General features: G+C 44.3%; 1 protein-coding gene across 2 annotated transcripts in view; it reads right to left on the bottom strand.

Annotated features, from left to right (window-relative positions):
- The window catches only part of Prkch (protein kinase C, eta), a 198657-nt gene that overhangs the window by 120995 nt on the left and 56713 nt on the right, over positions 1–20949 (bottom strand). For both annotated transcript variants that reach the window (NM_031085.2, XM_039112995.2), the window contains exon 2: positions 15228–15291. In NM_031085.2, coding sequence (NP_112347.1) covers positions 15228–15291 — 64 coding nt within the window. The remainder of the gene's footprint in view (positions 1–15227; positions 15292–20949) is intronic.

The following is a 20949-nucleotide window of genomic DNA, read 5'->3' as shown; positions in this document are numbered from 1 at the left end:
AAATAAAATCTACAAAGAATAAGCCAATCCCATTTATTGTGAATCAATAATAAGGTAAATGGCCACTCCCTTGATCAGGTCATACTCAATCTCTTAATAGGAGTCTTGTTTCTGGAACTTAGAAATGTCCTGTAAATGTTGATGAATGTACTCATCTTAACAGAGCCCCCAGTGAGGAGGTCCACACTGTACTTCTTTAAACCGAAGGAGGCAGCTAGTGTGGGGATGTTCTGCAAATCAACCCCAAACAGTGGGAGGATGACAACCTCTGGTTCTCTGACCACCCTAAAGCTAAAGTCTGAACGCTCCCTCAGAACAGCACTGGGGATACCTACAGCTAGGGTTAGTCTATACATCTCCGCTAACACTTAAAGTAGAGCTGCTCCCCAGAAGCTGTTCAGCCCTGGCATTAGCCAGACCTTAGGGCAGGGCCTCAGGGAAGGGGAGACTCGAGGTCTAATGAGTGGATCTGGGGGGCAAAATATGTTCCCACTGGAGAGCTGAAAACCGTCGATGAGGCAGATAGAGAATGAATCCTTCCTGCACCATCCCCGCCCGGCTCTGACATACATCCTGTGACACGCAGGGGCTGCCTAGAATTGGAAACAGGCTAAGAATCAGGGCTTATGTCATCATATTACGTTCCAGTGCCTTTTACATGATTCACCGAGAACCAAGAAGTAAATGCGTTATGGATTTCCTTACAAGTGGGTGGGGTCCATTAGCTGCATCAGACCCTAATGTAACACGGTGGGTGTGTGTTCGTGTGCATAATCTCCCGAAACCTTGACAGCAATCCTAGGGGTAGGTATCACTAGGCCCATGGTCGATACACAAGGCAGCATTGCTCAAAGTCACTCAGCAACTTGCATGTGGCAAAACTGGTTTATCTGATCTAAAGCTAGTGGCTTCTAGCTACCTACTCCACATGTCCACATAGTACAGACACCCCCCAAACAGCAACCCATGAGCAGGGGGGTTGTCATTACTAAGTAGAAGGTTATTACTACTAATTACTATTAGCTCTTTTGACCTGTTATTTTATGGGGAGCATTAATATATCTAAAAGCAAACCCATTTAGAAAGATTTATTTTCTGGAAATCAAACAAAAGAATGAAAGAGATGTCTTTATCAATTCTCCCCCACCAAAAGCCCCTCAGAGTTGTAAAACTGTCTTATCCCAAACTGTAAATGAGGTCACTTCTGAGCACCAAGCAGGCAATGGATAGGAATGTAGAAGTCAAACGATTCAAAGAACACTTGGGAGAGAAGAGTAGAAAATACTGGCAAACCGGATACTCCTGAGTGTGATCCTTCTACCACATAGGCTGAGTGTCCCCTCAGCTCTCCCTAAAGAGGGGAAGGTATCAGTCCTACTGAGTCATTTACAGAACATTTTTGTTAAATACTGCGGTTCCATCCCAGTGTAATCTGCAGTCTTTGTGCATGAATTCTTGAGAAAGCCCATGATGAGGGAGGAAATCACCATCTGCTCTATGCTGTGTGCTCCCTCGGCTCAAGGGATCCTCAGTATCCAGATGAGACGGGGATACCCAGCCATGTACTTCCTCCCACAGAATAGATACTACACACTTACAACTTCGTTAAAGAGTCAATATGTTATCATAGACACAAACTCATGACCTAAGTATTCATTAGCAAAATGTCTCCAACAGGGAGATTTAAATAAGCAAATTACTCAATCATGCTGTTCTCAGCCTCCCAATTGTGGCCCACCCTGTAAACATCGCTGTTCCCCCCTTTCTCAGTATGAGATATATCCCAGAACAGTCTCTACACAATAGGTGAGATCTCAAAATCAGTGCAGGAGGTCAGAAAACCGATGGGAAAGCACTCAAATCACAGCACAGCTTGGACAAAGCAAATCTGGGGGCACTGGGCCCATCAACAAGAAGGAAGAGATCCACATTTACAGAACTGGAAGCACTGACCTTCTGAGACAATCTTGCAAACCTAACCTTCCCCAGATCAGTGCTGAGAAAGTCAGCTTGATGCTATCATGCTTTCAAATCAGGCTGAGAGGTACACACAGAAATATTTGATCCATTCTGGCTTCTAAGAATTAGTACATGGGTGCCATCATTATCAGAGCACTGACAAATAATGGGGGGGGCATCGCTGCTTTCAAGACAGAGTACCAATCAAACCTGCTTTTAGAGTATGGACTGTACAAAATATGGGGGCTATTTTAACTGGAATCACTCACCGTTGCCTTTGCCTGCCTGGCTCTGTCCTTGGAGACCATCTCTGGTCTAACTGTGGATGGACGCCCAGCCTGAACTCACACTCACATTTTGATTGCATCACTTTCAAGGCTGGATGGAGTCCCTGTTTCAGCACTGAGAGCTTGCAGGCATTTATTTCCCCGACTGTTAGCCGGCAGTCAGTTCTTTCCTTCCACCATATGGGTCTCAGGGATAAAATTCTGAGGGGCTTTTGGTGGGGAGAATTGATAAAGACATCTCTTTCATTCTTTTGTTTGGTTCCAGAAAATAAGTCTTTCTAAATGGGTTTGCTTTTAGATACATTAATGACCCCCATAATATAACAGGTCCAAAGAACTAGGTCTCCAGGCTTTACCCACTGAACCATCTGGCTGGTCCGTTTGCCAACTCTTAAAGGACTATACCAAGGCAGTCCACTCCTCTCTGCATTTTCATCTATGTGGTTTCTCAACTGACAACTCTCCCAATCGCCAAAACCTTCCCTTGATCAAATGAGATGACTTAGTATACAACATAGGCAGACGAGAAAGGTCCAGAATCAGCCAAGCAGATGCCTTGTTCAAACTGGCTGCTTCTGTCTCTTATTGCAAGATTTGGATTCAGTCTGAGGCCTGAGAGCTTAATTTTCCCCCCAAATTTAAAGTGAACCCATCACTTTGGAACAAGTTTTCTTCTTGCCATCTCATCCTTTGGAAATTCCTGTTTTCAGTGCCTGGTAAATTCTGTGCCAGAGGACTCAGAGGGTGGTGGCACGCATCCATAGGTAAGCAGTGGGCTTCAGCAGCATGCAGGAAGAATTAAACTTCCCTTCATAGTGAGTCTCCCCACACAGGGCTCCTGCCTGTTTACAGCTGCAGAGCTTCAGGGGAAAGATGTGCCACCAGCATCTATTAAAGCTGCACAACAAATGGTGGCTCGCTTCAAGGTATGAACAGAGACTCCAGCCTCAATCTTCTGACCCGTGTTTTTGAACAGTGAAGTGCATAAATAAGTCATTTTTTAATGAGCCATAACTCAAACTAAATTACAGCTAATTATCCCGAGCAGTGCACAGACTTGTTACCTATCAGATTCAAGTTCCACGCACACTGAACTTGGAATGGTTGGGAAGCTGTAATAAAGTTGGTAACTTGGAATGGTTAGCCGGCTTCCGGTGTAGCTTCGAACAATGAAACAAAACACAGCACAGAATTTTCAGAACTTGAGAAGGTTCTTGTTTTTTGCAGCGAACGTGAAATCGTGGTAAGCGAGGACACGTTCTGCTCTCTGGGCCTCTATCCAGAGTTACAAGAGGATGTTCACGTGGCCCAGTGGGAAGCTACGTGCCGCAGTGAGCTACATCTCAGTGACATGGGAATGTTCTGGAATATGGAAGCAGCATTAACTGTAGCTGAGCGTGTGCCAACAACCAGGATGCACAAAGCATCCCAGGCCTCAGGGTCTCCCCACACTTCCTCCCTACGACGGGTCTTACGCAGTCGCCATACCCCTTCTAAGTGCTTACACTCTTCTTGTTTCAGACTACTCCCTTCCTCCTTTCCTTCAGTGGCTCAAATGACACTCTGTGCCCTCCCTAGCCACCTGAACAGAGAACCACATACATACAAACCCCATCGCTGCTTCCTATGCCTCTCCACGGAGTAAGGAAACTGCATTATCTTAAAAAGTTTGAGTCTCTGCGCACACACCAAAGCTTGAATTCTATGAGAACAAAACAGGGTCATGATAAAGCACATTACACATATATGTGCAAACGCATACACCCATAACATAATTTTCTATGTAAGTACTGTGGTGAATACTCTGTCATAATTTTCTCTGTAAGCACTCTGTATATGGATGGATAGGTGGGGAGGTGGGTGGATGGATAAACAGACCTCCTCTTGATGAATGAGGCTGGAGCAGTAGTCATTTAGAAGTACTGCTCAATCCCCAAACACTGTGCAGCCAGTGTATAAATTCATAGAGGCAGCAACTGTTTTCTCCTAGGTAAAATGGGCACTGAAGCGCCATAAATACTATATAAGGCAATCTACAGCACACACGCACACGCACACATACATACACATGCACACACACATGCATACATGCAGACGGTGTGTTTTACGACCCTAGGCCATTACTCCAAGGTCCTGTTAGGGTTATCCAGCACTCACTTGAGACCCAGAACACAAGCGTCAGAAGCCATGATGAAGTTATGATGCTGACAATCAGGATTAGAGGAGGAGGGAAAAGAAGAGCATGGGACGTGTCCTTCTGCCCTCTGCCTGCTACTTGACACAAGGTGTTGCTGGGGAAACCTCAGAAAGAGACCACCGCATCCAAACCACCAGCCAAGAAAAACGGAAAGCCTTCTTCTATCTCATTCCTTTGAACAAAATGAGCAGAGAGAAAAGAGATCCTGCAGATAATACTGAAAGTATAATTGAAAAAAATGCTCAAGAAATCATTTTTTTCTATCAAAAAATTAAATATTCTATTCTACTCAACTCTTTTTCCACTGGGAGAATCTGACATCTGTGTAATTTCAATACGGAAAGACGAGCCTGAAAACCCACCTGGAACTAGCTGGAACGTTGTTTGAAAGAGCTCTGTTTCCATAGCAGCATGCAGTTGACAGGAGGGTGGCCCGTGCACACGTGGAGCAAGGTTCCTGATCTCTCTGCAGTTTCTCAGGGCAGCCTGTAGAGCCCGCAGCCCTGACCACCTGCTCAGAAGTAACCGGGCTACCTTGATCTGCTCGGCCCTCTACCTGTGACCACCTGAAGCTCGGAGCTGTTTGGTATCACTTCCTGAGCTTATTTTTCTGAGAGCTGGCTTGTAAGTACAACGCCTGAAAGATGTGCCTTGTAGTAAGAACAATGACAAAATGTTATCGTTTTAAAAACTCAATGAGTTCGAGCCCACCCAAGGACACTGAAAACAGACACCAGACAAACAAGCAAACATGATTTAATTAGTTCTGTTGCTTACAGCACCAAATGGTCCTTAGTCCTCAATAGAGCCCGAATGAACATCTGTCAGTGTCTTCTCCCAGCTGTCACTAAATGGTGAGCTTTAGGGACAATAACCTAGAAATTATAAGTTTTTCTCTTTTCGGTTTGAGGACTCCTTTATACACTTTAAAGCTGTGAGAGTTTTGGGTTGTACAGATTTTGCTAATATGGCCACATTAGGGATTGGAGTGTCAGAGTTTAAACATTTCTTCCTTGACCTAAAGCGGGAATGAAGAGTCCATTCCACAGTGTCATGGCATTTCAAAAGACAACTCTGTGCTGCAAAATGAAGCAGGAGTTAGATGCTCACATTGTTTTATACAGAAACTTAAATAACGCCTGACATAAGGGCAGCAGCTTCCCTCTCCCCTCAGTTTCTGTACTTTACCCACGACAGCGTTTTTCCAGCTAAAGAATAAATAAAACCCAGCCTCACACAGAGAGTGGCTTAAAAAGGAAGCACTTTAACAGCCCTCTCCACTACTTACGACTATTCTTCTTTGATCCATCAAAACTCGACAAATGGTAGGTAGTGTCTTGAAACTTAGCTCCAGTGTGGGATAAAGCTTCAGATGCTTCTACACTAAACTCCATTGGTCAGTCTAACAACTTCAGCATGATAATGGTATAGGAACCTCTTGTATCGGTCACTTAGAAAATATGAGCTCACTGAGTCCTGTAGCTCTTCCAAAAGTTGATATATTTCATCACACAATTTCAAAAATCACAATTTTGAATTTATATATATGTATATATGTATATATATATATATATATATATATATATATATATATATATCACTTGCGAAAAATGTCAGAGATAAATTTTTCAAAATCCTAATTATGGTGTAAAGGTTTTGTTTTGATGGCTGGTGCCAAACATCTGCAATAGTTTCTTTGAAGTAACTGACAACCCACTCTTCTTCCTCCTCCTTCTCACCCTCCTCCTCCTCCTTCCTCTTCTTCTCTCTCATTTTTTTAGGAGAATATTTCACAAATTGCCAAGTTCCATTACTACAGTTTGCCTGTCACTCTTCCCAGGGGGAAAGCTGCTCCATGCACAAAATGGCGTGCTCATCAGCCTCCCAGGTGAATGTTGTTCTTCACGACAAAGGAGGAGCCCAAAGGAAACCTTAATGAAAGTATCACAAAATGGGAGACTCTGGGGAGGGTGGCCTTAGGCCACCACCAAAGCCAGTTCTCCTCAGGGTGGAGTAAAGAAAGATCACTATGGTATGCTGTGTTGATGTGCTCTCTGAAGCTCATATGTGGGAAATGGAACCCTCAATGCCAGTGCTGGCATGTGGATCTCAATGCTAAGGTCATGGGGGCTCTGTCTTTAAATCAACTGTCACTGTCACAGGATGCTATCAAAGTGACCCCCCCTCCTTTGTATGATAACACTATCCTATTACAAAGCACCAAGACGACCCATTAGATGCAACCCCTCAACCTAGGCTTCCCTGTTCTGGACAGATGGATACCCTGAAAAGATCTTGGACTCGCTCTAATTGGAGTTCAGCTCTGACATTTATTTCCCAATGGGTCATGGGAAATCACTATCCCCAGACTGCCTCACCTTTTGCACACTGAGAATCACACCGGCCACACAAGTTCGTTGGAAGCAAACGGGCTAATGTATAGGAAGGTAGGGACTCCATAACTCGTGTAAGAGGCCATCCTGCCTGCAGAAGGAACGAGGCAGTGCGTTCTGATGTGAGTGTGGTACTTCCCCAGGCCCTCAAAGATGCTCCCTACACATGCTAGATGCCATGGAGAAGAGAAGCAAATATCATCTCCTCCTTTTCTAGTTCTTCTTCCCCGCTTCCTCTGCCCTGTCTTCACTCAACAGCCTTTTCCAATGCTAATCACACGGATTGCTCGGGCTTGCAAGAATTATAAAGTATTCACTCATTCCCAAGACTAATGCAATACACAAGATGAATAAAATTTAAAGCTGATTTAAAAAAAACAAAACAACTAAGCCAGGAAGTTGTCATAGGGCTTCAAAGGTGACAAAGAAACTGGCAGCAGAGGTAACAGCTTTTCTTTTTAAAATGGCAGGTGCGAGAAGTATTAGCTAGAGCGGGAAACTGTGGGCTGCAGCTTTGCAACAGCCTCCCTTTTCATCTGCTTCTCCGTCCATGTGGCCACGCTGACTGAGCCGAGCTTCACAGGCATGCAACAGTGGTCTGAGACAGGAAACATGAGCTTAAAACCGAGGCAAGAGTACAGAAAGAAAGGTCAAACTCTCACCCTGCACTCTACCCCACTGCCTGCTACAGAGGTTACTAATCCAGGGTCTTTTCCACATTGCCCCCTGAGAAACAGGTCAAAGGGACGCATGACACGAGATTTTAGCAAAGGCAGATGATACCACTACCCACCACCCCCTTTTCCCTAAACACAAGTGTTTTGTGTGTTTGTTTTGGTTCTTCTGCAGGCTGTCACAGGGAAGAGGTACGTTCTGCAGTACCTCTGTCATTCTGTCTAAGACACTTCCATTATCAGTATTAATTCTTTTGATTTACTTGATTAGCTCAGAAAATTCGCAACCACAGAATGTTATGTAACTGTTAGGAGCCGATCCACCTGTGTCACTCATGATGCATGAGAACCTCCTGACAGGCTGGAAAGGAATTCTCTTCCTCACCCCGTCCTACCTGGAGCTTTTGACTCACAACTTACGTGGGCATATTAAAAATCTTTCCTGAGTCCTTTAGACATTTAAATTTTTAATAGCCCTCTTTAGAATACCTAAAAATCGAGAATGAAGAACAAAATAACCTCCCCCAAAATACCATTCCCTAGCTTCAAATTTGAAAGCAAGAACAGAGCATGTATTCAGAGTTACAGCATGATTTCGATGTCATGCAAGCAACCCAGATTCTGGCTTTTTTCCATTTCATTTTTCTTCTTGCTTTCTTAGCAAAGACAACTCCAAAAACATGCGAAATTAGACTGGGCAGCCTACGAAACCCACGTCCAACACACATTTATTATGCAGACTCAATAGTCAACTGGGACTGGGGAGTTGGCTCTGTTGATAAAGCGCTTATAGGTCATGATGAAGCCCTGAGTTCAGATCCCAAGCTCCAACCTAAAAAGCCAGGTGTGGTGGTTCGCACAAGCAATCCTCAGGGGAGGACAGAAACAGGGACGCTGGTGTTCTCTATGCAGGTAGAGTCTTACTGAATTGGTGAGGTCTAGGCTTGGTTATAGTCTAACTCGAAAAAGAAAGCAATAAAGGAAGCCACTCGACACCGACCTCTAAACTCTTCAGGCACAAGTGCACACCGCACGCTCGCTACCATTCGGCCAACCAATTCATGGTTAATCCTATCCATAAACCACAGTTGTTATATCATTTTAATGATAAATAGATGCTCATTTTACCTTAAACAGCCAGCCACAATGCCGCAATCACATTGAAATAATGTTGGCAATTCTATATAATCACCACCTCTAAGAATGATCCATACATTACACCTAGTTAAAATGTCTCTTTTCTATGATCTTGGCTCTTTCTTTCTTTCTTCCCGTAAAATGCCCTCACTATGCCGATGGCATTACCTGGTGGCATTTGAGATATTCTCCTGTCCTCTGATACCCATGGTTGGATCTGGAAGCCTGGATAGACTCAAGAGAAACCTCCCTCCTCGCTGGCACAGGCTTCCGTCAAGTGGCATGCCTAGTGAGATTCTCATGCTATGGGCCATCACCTCAGCCTGAGGAACCCTGAGTCCAGACAAATCCATATTCTCTCCAAATCTTATAACATTACTCTGTATTTTCCAATAGCATTACAAAGCAGCGAGATCTTCTTGACCTGTTCTTAAGTAAGGGGGTATCATACTTTATTTCTGTTGGTTCCCTTCCAAATCAAGCGATTATGTATTTAATTTGATACTTTCTGTCCCTTCATCATTTTTTCCTCATTTCTAAGGGAAACCTAGTCCAACATAGTGATAACCGAAGGCAGCCACAATGCCAGTGTCCAAGTCTATTAAGATCCAGGTCTGCTTCACCACTGTCACAAATCCCAACTGGATGAGACCAGGGGCCCCAGAAATACTTGGCCAAAGAGGTGCAGACTGACATACAACAGTCTTTTCAAAATAACCATGGGCCAGCCATGTCCCTGCTCAACACTCAGGGATTCTGCTCCTGACCTAAGGGGTAATGCCTTTCTCAATAGTGAACTGTTTCTCTCCCAGGCCTGGGCTAGTGACTTCCACAAAGCAATGGTTTCTAGAGGCTTTCTGAATCTGTCTTAATGAAGAAATCACTCTTACCCCCAATGCAAACACTGCTTTATAAAGTCTTTTCTGCTGCATTCTTTGTTCAGTCTTCATTATCAGACATTCTCATGTCAACCTAGAGTATGGTATGTGCTCTTAGGGGAGCCACAGAGCCTACAGTCAGCACCCCAATATTGTTATCTCAGCAATGAGTGTGCTAGTAAGGCAGTGCTCATTAAGCAGATCCTCAAGGGAGTGTGAGTTGATCTGACACACTATAAGGGTTTGTTGGTAGTAGCTGTAGTCGGTAGTAGTTGGTTGTGGCTCCACAGAGCAACAACACTGGTCAGGCCTGGCTCTCTACCACTTCTCACTGGTCCCTCCGGCCATGTTTCTGAGTTCTACCTGGCACTTAGAGCTTGGTCCCAGAAGGAACATTTGGCCAGAGTCCAGACTTCCATTTCAGGGTCAACTTGGACATCTCTTCCCAAACTTCTCACAAATACTACAAATTCCCCCTGCCCAAGCCTAAAGTCATTATCTATTGTCCATGCAGTGCTTCAGTCCTAGCCTCCGAGCAACTCCTGAGAGTCCTCCTTCACCTCTGGTACTGAGTGGATAGCCGAGTCCTATCGATTTGGCTCCCATGTATCTGTCAATGCTACCATTCTTCTCTGGTCATTCAGATTCCGACTCTCCTCAGACCCAACTATTTTCCCTCTTAGTCTCCTAATGGCCCTCTACACTCTGAGCTCTTACGATCTAACACTATCCTCCCAAGCCTTAAAACCAACTGATACCAAGTCAGCTCACGCTTCTCTCTGCTTAAATTCCTCCCCAGGGGCTAGGAAGATGACTTCATTGGCAACGTGCTTGATGCAGAAGCACAAGGAGCTGCCTGCCATCCCCATCTCAAAAGCCTGATGCAGGGGTGCATGCTGGGAATCCCTGAGCTGGAGAGAAAGGTAGAAGGATCCTTGGGCTTGCTGGCCAGCCAGTCTAGCTGAATTAGTGAGCTCCAGCTTTAGTAAGAGACTGTCTCACAAAATTAAGGTGGAGAGTGTTTGGAAAAGACATCCTACATCAACCCCTGGCCTCCCCATGCGCACACACACACACACACACACACACACACACACACGTGTATGCACACAAGCAGAATCTTCCCTGCTCCCTCCCTCATCATCAACTCCAATTCTAGAAGCAGTGTGTACTCTGCAATGTACTAACTTGGCACCCTTCAGAGACTAAAAGACGGTGCTGTTTAACAACAGCTAGGGATAGGACTGTCCAGTCCTGTCTCCTTTTACAGCCTCCATCAGCATGCCTCCAGCTTCAGCACCTGCACACTATGGGGGTCCAGCTACCCCTGTGATAATGAGGGGGCTGCTGGGAGCAAGCCCAAGCCACAGACATTCTCTAAGAGGCAAGTCCAGGCTCCTGCCACAGCTGTGGCTGGTGCTCTGTCTGGGAAAGGAGCAGAAGAGAGAGGAGAAGAGGATTAGAGGAAGAGAGGGAGGGCTGGTAAGGGGGAGAGAAGGAGGACAGGAATTCCATCCTCTGCATTGACAAGACAACTACATCTATACTAAGGCTCTATGTGAGCTGAAGCTGAGTCCCAGTCTAGAATCCAAACTGAAAAGACAATGCTCACATAGAGACGCCACAGGTCTGAGGTCCCTAAAATAAGTCCCATACATAGATGCCTCTGCTCCCAACATCCCAACATTAAAGTCTATTTCTTGTGTGCAAAGTAGATTATATAGCATCTTTTAAAATACACACACACACACATACACACACACACACACACACACACACACACACACACACACACACACACACCTACCTAGGATACAGTGCTAAGACCGCAAGCGCTGTTGGCACAGTGCCGTTAGTCCATGAACTCACTGTGTTCCTCAGCAGCAGCTCGCTGGATTCTCACTGGAGTTGGGAAGAAGGACTGGCTTACAGGGAGATATAGTTGTCAAAGGTGACCTCCGCCTGTCACGCAGGGCCAGCTCCAAACAGAATACAGTTGCTATAACCTAACAGGACTCACCGCAAATAATCTGTCATTTCTTCCTTCTTATCACTAAAACTGAGAAATAAATAGAAGGACAAGATCCACAGCAGCACATCTTAGAAAGGAAGATACATCTTAGAAACTCCTAGTCCAAGAGAGCTGGCCCACCCACCAAATCTGCAGCACGGTCAGAACTGCCACAGCAGGCATGACCATACGTCTCCGGTCCCTACAGCAGTCCAGGGAGGTGAGAGCCTCACTCACTCCTCTTCTGGCCTCTTTTCCAAACTGATGGATTTCCCTGAACCACAGCTGGTACATGTAATACCACATTAATATTCTTCCACTGAGAAAAAAGTAAATTCATCTGTCCCCAGATCCTCCATGTCCAAGATAACAAGCAAAAGAAAATGGCTGAGAGAGAGCAGAAAACCTTCCAACTCTCACCCGGGCAGTTTTTGTATGTCTGAGGAGACCAGATTTTCTGCTAAGTTCAGTACTTCACAAAAGACACCACTGACTGGACAGAGACAGCAGAGTACAAACCTTCACACTGAAACCATCCCCTACATGAGTAAGGCTAGTTGGCAGAGGGGAAGGGAGAACACTATTTCTCAAAGGAACTGTAACCAATTTGCAAGACATCTATGCTGAATATGCAAACATACGGAAAAGCCCATACTGAACTAATCTCCACACTGAATAATTAAACTATCTGGACAGTATTTTTAAAGTATCTAGTTGAAAATAGAAGAACCAAAGATCAATCAAAACCAGGCACAAACGAGAGGGAAACAGACATCGGAGAGAAGGGAACTGCAGAGGGCAGGAGCCGTGTTTGTAAGCATTTCTTCAGATTATTCTCCTGATCTACAAAGGAAGCCGTAGTTGTACCTATTTCAGGAACGGAATGGTGAAGTTCAGCACCACAGATGACCAGACACTGAGGAAATCGTAGAAAGGACGGGACTACGAAGAGAATGTCAACCCATGCACCTTCCTTAACTGTACATGCACAAGGGACACCCAAGATGTCCTGAAAATGTGGGAGCTAAAACGCTACAAAGTTAAAAGGACTTAAACATCAGCAGATTGCCTGTGCTTGTTGTGTACCAGTTGTGCCCCAGGACTATGGCGTTTGTCCTGAACAAAGTGGGACAGTCCCATTCTTGAAAGGTCCCATGGCCTTGGGGAAATCAGAAGTATGTAAGTACTTGCTAGAAGAATAAAGAGGACCACAAGAAGACTCGTTCATATAGGATTCTCTCAGGAAGCAATAGCACTTGCCAGAATGTAATAGCCATTCCTACCATTTTCTTTTTAAAGAGCTGAGAGATAAGCCAGAGCTAGAAAAGGCTTTATTTGATAAAGTTAAATATCTGCAGCTAAAGAGGCTGGCCCTTACAGATTTGCATCCTAGGAAAAGAAAACTCTGATAATGATGGTGCATGCCTATAACTCCAGCTATTCCACAGGCTGAGGCAGGAGGATGGCAAGGTCTTCCTCCTTAGAAAGGGTAGGTATGAGACAAGGATGCAATGAGGATGGCATTTAAAAGGGCAGAGGTGTATGAGATTGTCTTTATTCACAGATGACATGGTTACTATACGAGCACACGTGAACACATCTATTGGAAATAGTGGTGAATTTAATAAATAGGCCATAGCATATAAAAGCCAATGTATAAAAAAATTTCCAATTCCAGCATCACAAACCTTAAAGTGCCTAGCAACAAAAAAATCCGCAGCACAAGCGAGCTCTGCATTGGAAATTATGTAAAACCAACCATACCAATTATTCTGCTGAGCCACATTCAAAGCCACTGTATGGAGGGACGTGCCATGTGGAAGACCCAAGTAAGCTGCCAGTTCTGCGCAAACTGATCTAGACAGCCATCCCAAATTTATTGCCAAACCCAAGAGGATCTTGTGTGGAAATAAGAAGTCAATGCTAAAACTGAAACCAAAATTCAAAGTAAGGAGACTAGCTACCATAACCTCAAATACAAAGGAAGCCCCAGCAAAGGTAGTGTGCCCACACGCCTTAAGCTTACGTCTTACTGCAAACGGACAGTGAGCACAGCAATGTGGCCTTAGCCAAACAAGCCCAGACACCAAGGTCCAGACGAGATAGCAGAAATGGGTCAACTCAAGGATCAACTGATTCTCAACAAAAGTTCTGTGCTGGGTCAATGAGAAAGGGGAGCTTTTGCCACAAATGCTCCTACAATGTCAACATTAGTGTCTGTGAACTTATTCTGAATTCCCGTTATATCACAGACATTAAGGGACACACTGGCTTCAAGGTAAAACTGCAACATTCCAAAAAAAAAAAAAAATCCCTGTGACCTTCGGTGACAGACCTCCTAAGGAAGACTCAGAATGCACAGATTATAGAAGATGATGCTGACACATTGAGCTTTATCTAAATAAAATCTTCTAAGTGTTTTTTTAAAGGCTAAATTAAAAGCTCAGCAGGAAGATGATGAGTGCAAAGGTTTACCTGGGCACTCAGTAAAATCCCAGCTCAAAAAGAGAAGATGAGGGAGGGCTGAGCATGGGCTGGGTGTAGAACGCTCCCAGAGTGCACACAAGACCCCAACGTCATTTCCGTTCCCAGTAGGAAGAAGAGGGGGCAAGCGCAGAGGGACTGAGACAGACACTTGCTGTTTGTATTTTCACAAAGGCCCTCCATTCATAAGGCATAAGGGGCTGCCATAAGCTGTATTAAAAGGCATTTCCATCTAACCTGGCGTTTGGGGCTGTCGCCATGGCAAAGGGCTCTGTCCAGTAAGCACAGGCACTGGACTTAATCCTCAGCATCAAAGAAAGCATAAAAATATGTATTTGCCAACTCTAATTTCTTTAAGTATCTGCCCTGTTCTCTGAAGATTGTGAATTATTTACACACGAAACATGTAAAGGATGTTTACAGAAGCACCGTCCATAGTAGATGACATCAAACTTCTGGAGTGGGCTGTCATACTTCACGGGAATGAGACCGTATTACACTTACTGACTTGGGCAACAGGAGTGACCAAAAGGAAGCGCAGGGAACCTTCTGAAGAACTGAAAGGTTCTGCAGCTTGGATTGCAGAGCTGAGGTAGGAGGTCATTTGCTGAAATTCAAACCATTCACATCTGATCCTTCGTTTCACTATCTATGTTTTGAAATGGCTTTTGGCTTGTGGGGGACAGTCTGGTATGGCTGAAAACTGCACACTAAAGCATAGAGTTGGCTAAAAAGATAAGAATAAAGTGGAGACTGGGAAAAGAGAACACAGATCCGTCCGCAAATTTCTTTTAGAGGGACAAGATTCTAGAGCGGCACACAATAGGAGTTACTCAAAAGAAATGGGAGGATCCAGGAGTTCAGCTAGGATGACGATGGGCAAGCACAGAGCCTCAGTGGGCATGATAGCAAAACTAACCGATCCACAATGGACGTTGACCTGAAGATCTGAACCAGTGGCCTGCCTGCCGGGCCACAGGGCTCACGCAGCTCAAGTTACACCCATGGTTTTAAAGCATCTTTCAGGAAAGGCTCCTGTTAAAATTTCCATCTATGGACATTTCTCTCTCTCTCTCTCTCTCTCTCTCTCTCTCTCTCTCTCTCTCTCTCTATCTCTATCTCTCTCTCTCTCACACACACACACACACACACACACACACACGCACACACACACGCACCCCAGAAACCACTCAAAACTCGCTCTTACCTTCAGTGAAGCTCCCTGTTAGGGTTATTACCACGAACACTTTCCCCTCAGGCTCCAGATCCACCTAGAAAGGGAGAGAGAAAAATAGCACATTATATTTTAATATCGAATTACTTTTTGTGGCTCTTAAATAATTCTTTACAAGGCGGCCTAAATGCATAAATCACAGTGACACAAACTGAATCCAAACCTTGCATTGCACAGTAGGGACAAAGGAGAAGTGAAATCTTGAGGATCAAGCTCAGAAACTTCGTGCTCAGAGCTCCCTTCCTCCTGAACTGACTTCTCTTCCTCCCTCACCTCACTTGATGCGCAAAAGCAGGCACATATTTGCTTGCTTTAGAGCCACCGTATCTTATGCACATCTCTTGCAGGAGCCTTGTGTAACTAAGCCACATGGAAAGTGACTGAGCTGGAGGAACAATGTCAACGCATACCAAGAGGCCCACTCAGCTTCAAAGGTCCAGTTTCATGGAGTAAATTGTATGAAGAGTCTATGTCTTTTCTACCCGTCCAGTCCACGACAAGGATTAGTTACTCTTGACTGCTCAACAGCCATTGAAGCTATCTATCAGCTGAGAGATCAGGACATGGACTCTAAAGACCCTCACACAGCAGGGTACCCAGAATGGGACTGCAGCATTCCCATAGACAGTCTAACCTCTTCCCACAGGATGCTGAACTCTCTGTCCACCCACATCACAAAATCCTGCAGCATGAGATGCTTGTAGATTTAAATGCATGCATTTATAAATGTCCTCAAATAGATTCTTCAGATTCAGCTCATGGCTGCACTCCTGACTGACCTTTCACCTACAGTAAGTCCAGCTATGTATAGGCACGATGACCTATGGGGACAGGATAGCAATTTAAATAAGCTGCAAATTGCATGCTACATCAGAGGACCCCTGCACTGGAGGACCCGCCTGACTCTACTGAAGGTGGCATTGGAATGGCCTGTCCTCCACCCCCCAGAGCCTCCCTGTTCTCTGAGAGTTTGGGGGAACAACATGAGGCATTTTTGGCCTGGTTTCCATCATGGAACTTATCAGTGTTACCCATTGCTTTTATTGTACCTACAAGTAAACAAAGACCCCCTCAAAGTGGATTGGTCTTTCTCTAATTTACTACCATATATATTCGATTGTCATATCATGCTCCAATCAGATACCTTTCACAATACTGCGGGCTTTGTACTCTCTGAGGGCCTTGCCTCTTTACTGTGGCAGCCAGTTCTGAAACTCTGCCTTTCTCTGCACAGAATCTGTGTCCAGGAAGATTACCACCGTGTACATCACTTTCATGCTCAATTCAACTCAACCCATGCTCAACTCAACTCAATCCATGCTCAACTCAACCCTTGCTCAACTCAACCCTTGCTCAACTCAACCCATGCTCAACTCAACCTGCTGGCCCTGTGACAAACGTTAACTTACAATGTCATGTTAACTACCTTGACACCACTTGTGAACCTCTATTGAGTGGTTCTGAAAATAGTCTCTCTGGAGAGATGACTAAACAGAATGTCAGTGTCTAATTGTCTCCTCTCTCTGCCTTGACTTGTTTCAAGTCAAAAAGATGTTATTTTTAAAAGCCACTCCCTCGCCTTCAGCAAAGAGGCCTGACAAAGAACACATATACACACTCAACCACATGGCACAAACTGCTGCTAGTGCTGCTATAGCCGCTGACAGCCTGTAGACAGACAGACTGCCAGGCCACCTCTGCTATCCTACACCCACAACCAGCAAGTGAACTTCGCCAACAATGCCTGGAGGGCCCACAAAGCATCTCAATGTGCTAAGAGCTCTCTGACAATGCTAGGAGACCACACCACCTAGAATCAGGTGCTCGCACACATAGAATAGGCTTGCCTCCTCATTTTTCTCCTGCATTATCGTCACCATGAGAGGTCAGATTCAAGCCCCATCCTCAGGCTTTGTCAATGTGAAGCAAATGTGCTAAGACAGGGGACCGAAGTGTGAGGTTTCAAACCATAAGTCAGAACTTAATCACAGGGATGGGAAAACAAGAAAGAATAATGTAAACTGCAAGGATTTTTAAATAGAATCAAAGAGATCAGAAAATATAAACACGAGTGTTAAAGAAAAGCATTGTTTTGTAAAACCTTTGTGTACACATGTTCCTTTGTGCATGGCATATGGACACACATGCGTCCAAGTAGATATGTAGGTCAGAGACCATACAGGGAGCCTTCCTGCTCTCCACCTTATTTTTTGAGACACGAAGCGCATACCTGGCCAATGCACTCTAAGAATCCATCTGTCTGCCCACTACAGATGCACACTGACTTTTATGTGGTGCTGAGAATCCAAACTCAGGGCCTCATATTTGTGAGCCAGATACTTTACTGATTAAGCTATCTCCCCAAGCCCCGATTTCATGAAGTTTTTGTTTGCATTTTGATATGCATGTAAGAGTAGACTGGATTTTAATGTAAAGGTGCATTCTTTTTAAATTAATTTTCGACCACAGTTTCCTCTCCCTCCTAGCCTCCCAGTCCTCCTCTCCCCATTCTCCTGTATACTCCTCTTCCCTCTCTTTTCAGAAAAGGGTAGACCTCTCATGGGTATTAGCCTTGTCAAATCAAGTTGCAGTAAAAGTCGGAGCATTACTTCCTACTGAGGCTAGAAGGGGCAGCCCAGTAGGGAAAGGATCCCAAAGGCAGGCAACAGATTCAGAGACAGTGCCTGCTCCTGCTGTGAGGAATCCCGTGTAACAACGACCAGGCTGCACAATTGTTCTGTATGTGCAGAGGATGTAGGGCAGCCCCATGCAGGCTCTCTGGTTGGTGGTTCAGTCTCTGTGGGAACCTATGAGCCTAGGTTAGTTGCTTCTGTGGGTTTTCTTATGGTATCCTTGACCCCTCTATCTTCTATAATCCTTCTCCCATTTCTGCAAGATAAAGATGCCTTCTTTACTGTGTTATAGAGAAATGAGAGATCATAGAGCTGGGAAGACAGACGGCCTATTGTCACTTAATTCCTGGTGTTTGCTTTGATATCCCCATTGCTAGCTGACTGCCTACATCAACAACAGGCCTGCTTTATTATAGTACTCCACAGGAAGCTCTTTCTCTCAGAGCAGAAATATAAGGAGATCAATAATTTCCACTCACTGACTCCTTTTCTGTCCACCACAGTTTTAATAGAAACTGTCTCTCTAGATCATGATACAGACTGCAACACCTAGAGCAGCTTTTGATCTTTGGTCCAAATGGTTCAGCTAGGACCCCACCCAAATTACAGGGTGGATTGCATGTGTGGATTAATTAATCAAAGCACAAGTCCCTACAGACTGTGATGTTTAGCAATATCAATTCAACGGAACTGAGAGTCAATAAAGAGAACAAGCCTATGGGCACATCTGTGAGGAATGATACCTAGACTAGGTTAACTGAGGCAGGAAGAGCTGCCATAAATGTGGACAACACCTTTCAATTGGCTAATGTTCTTGACCAAAGAAAGGGGAGAAAGCAAGCTGAGAACGAATGTTTAACACTTTCTGCCTCATGACTGCAGATACACTGGAACATGCTGCCTCAAGTTGTGGATGCCATGCCTTCCCCGGCATGATGGACTGTACCAAACTGTGAAACAAAATAACCCCTTCCTTCTAAGGTGCTTCTGTCAAGTAAACGACACAGCAATATGTAACAAATGCACCTGCCCCGAACTGACACTGTCCCTGTATCTTGGCAATCAGCACAATGGAACTCTCTCGGTCACTGCTAGTTCAAGTTTGAGCTTAACTTCATGCCAGGATGTCAACTTGAAGTGTCTGGCACCCCTGATGTCACACAAAACTAAAGGATGAGGCGAAGACGAGGAAGTGGAGAGACAGAAAAGACCAAGATTTTATGGTATCATTTCAACCTGTAGCCCCTGTCATGCTCTAGCCTCGAGTGTTCAACTATTCAATCTCATAAACTCCTCTTGCATGATTCAGCCACATTGAATAGGATTTTCTATCACTCATATACAACACTCTGACTCATATAATAATAAAGAGAGAATAAATCAAAAATTTAACTTATGCATCCCTTGTGTATGCGATCTCCTAAAAGCTGATGCTATGCTTCCCCCATCACTGAAATAGCTCTTGTAGACTCATCTCATCCTTCTGTCAAGTCCCATGGCTGGTCCACTTTTATCCCAAAGGCAAGTGTGCTCATCGCAGCCGATTTCTTTGTAGCATTTAACCTTTATTGGCAGTTTCCTTCCCCACCGCCCCTCAGACCACTGCTGCTGGACATCCCTCTTTCATGGTCTCTCCACTCTCTCCTAGAACACACTCGCTCGTGCTCTCTGTTGCTCTTTGTCTCTGTCCATCTGTCATCTACATCTACCTGTCCATCTACAATCTATCTATCTGTCTGTCTGTCTATCTATCTATCTATCTATCTATCTATCTATCTATCTATCTATCTATCATCTACCTACTTACTTACCTATCTTGCTATTCTTCAATCCTCTTTTCATTCCATTGGAAGATCCAGACCCACGATTTCCTGAGATGTTAAACTTCGGGGATAACGCACCTCTAATAAGAGGTCGGCTGAAGATGAGAGGCAGTACCAGATTTAGTTCCTGTGTTACAACACAGACCTTTCCCCCAAACCTGTGGATGCCTTTCTGGAAACATTTGCATTTCAGTGTCCACTTTCATCCATTCCTTACCCAGTCATTTATCCAGCAGCCCACAGGAAAAACCAACATCCTTCACCAGGAAGTCTACCTTCTGGAGCTCCCCTATAGCTTTTTCCCTCCCATCTCTCATTCTCTGATCTACTGATGAATAATATTTTATGATAGGCCATCAACAGCAGGAATAAAGTTCTCTGTTGAGGGTTAATTCTGATCTATTGTTATATCAACGAATCACTGGGAGTCATTTTATGGCCATGTCCATCTAGCAGGATAATAATGGTAGGTTCTCTCTTAAAGTCCATGATCCATCTAGCCATCGATTATTGGCTTCATTGATAATGGCAAATATGAGTTCCATTTCTTGAAGAGGGCCCTAAATCCAATTTTAAAAAAGACTGATTGTTCCCATAACATTCACGTATTTTTGTATCAATGTGGTCCTATCTTGCTGTGCAGGTCATTACTGAAATTCTTCTAAGAGTTTTATGATTTTATCATTTACATTTAGGTCTGGTCCATTGTAAATTAGTATTTGCACAACTTCAGATGAAAGAGTCCAACGCTACATATTCAGGTCCCACAGTACTATTTGTTGAAAAGAATGAACTAGAATTTTTAAAGGATGGTTGAAATTGTGTGTGTTTGGTATAGTGAGCTAGCCAAGACTGAAAGCTGGAAAAAGACATAATATTCGTGGTTGTGTGCTATACCAAAGAATCTAGGCCATAATCAAGGAATGGGATGTAAACATTAAAGGATTAGAAGTGTGAAAGGCATGTAGTCCTTTTAATTTTTTTTTAAAAGACATCCTCAGACAATAGTAAAAATGGCTAAAAGTCCGTTGACAGAGGCCAGACATGAGCTGTCAGTAGTAGAGTGCATCATGAAAGCAAGAAACTCATCACAAAAGACCACACATCTGTAATGATTCCATTCATACAGAATGAGTCTGAATGAGACTAAGAAAACGTGTAACAACAGAAAGCTCCCTCTTCTCCACACTCTCACTAGATTTTTTTTTTATCGTAACTATTCTTACTATAGAGAGGTGG

This window comes from Rattus norvegicus, chromosome 6, assembly GCF_036323735.1.
Source record: "Rattus norvegicus strain BN/NHsdMcwi chromosome 6, GRCr8, whole genome shotgun sequence".
Classification (NCBI taxonomy): Eukaryota; Metazoa; Chordata; class Mammalia; order Rodentia; family Muridae; genus Rattus; species Rattus norvegicus.
This window is presented reverse-complemented; position numbering and strand designations above follow the sequence as displayed.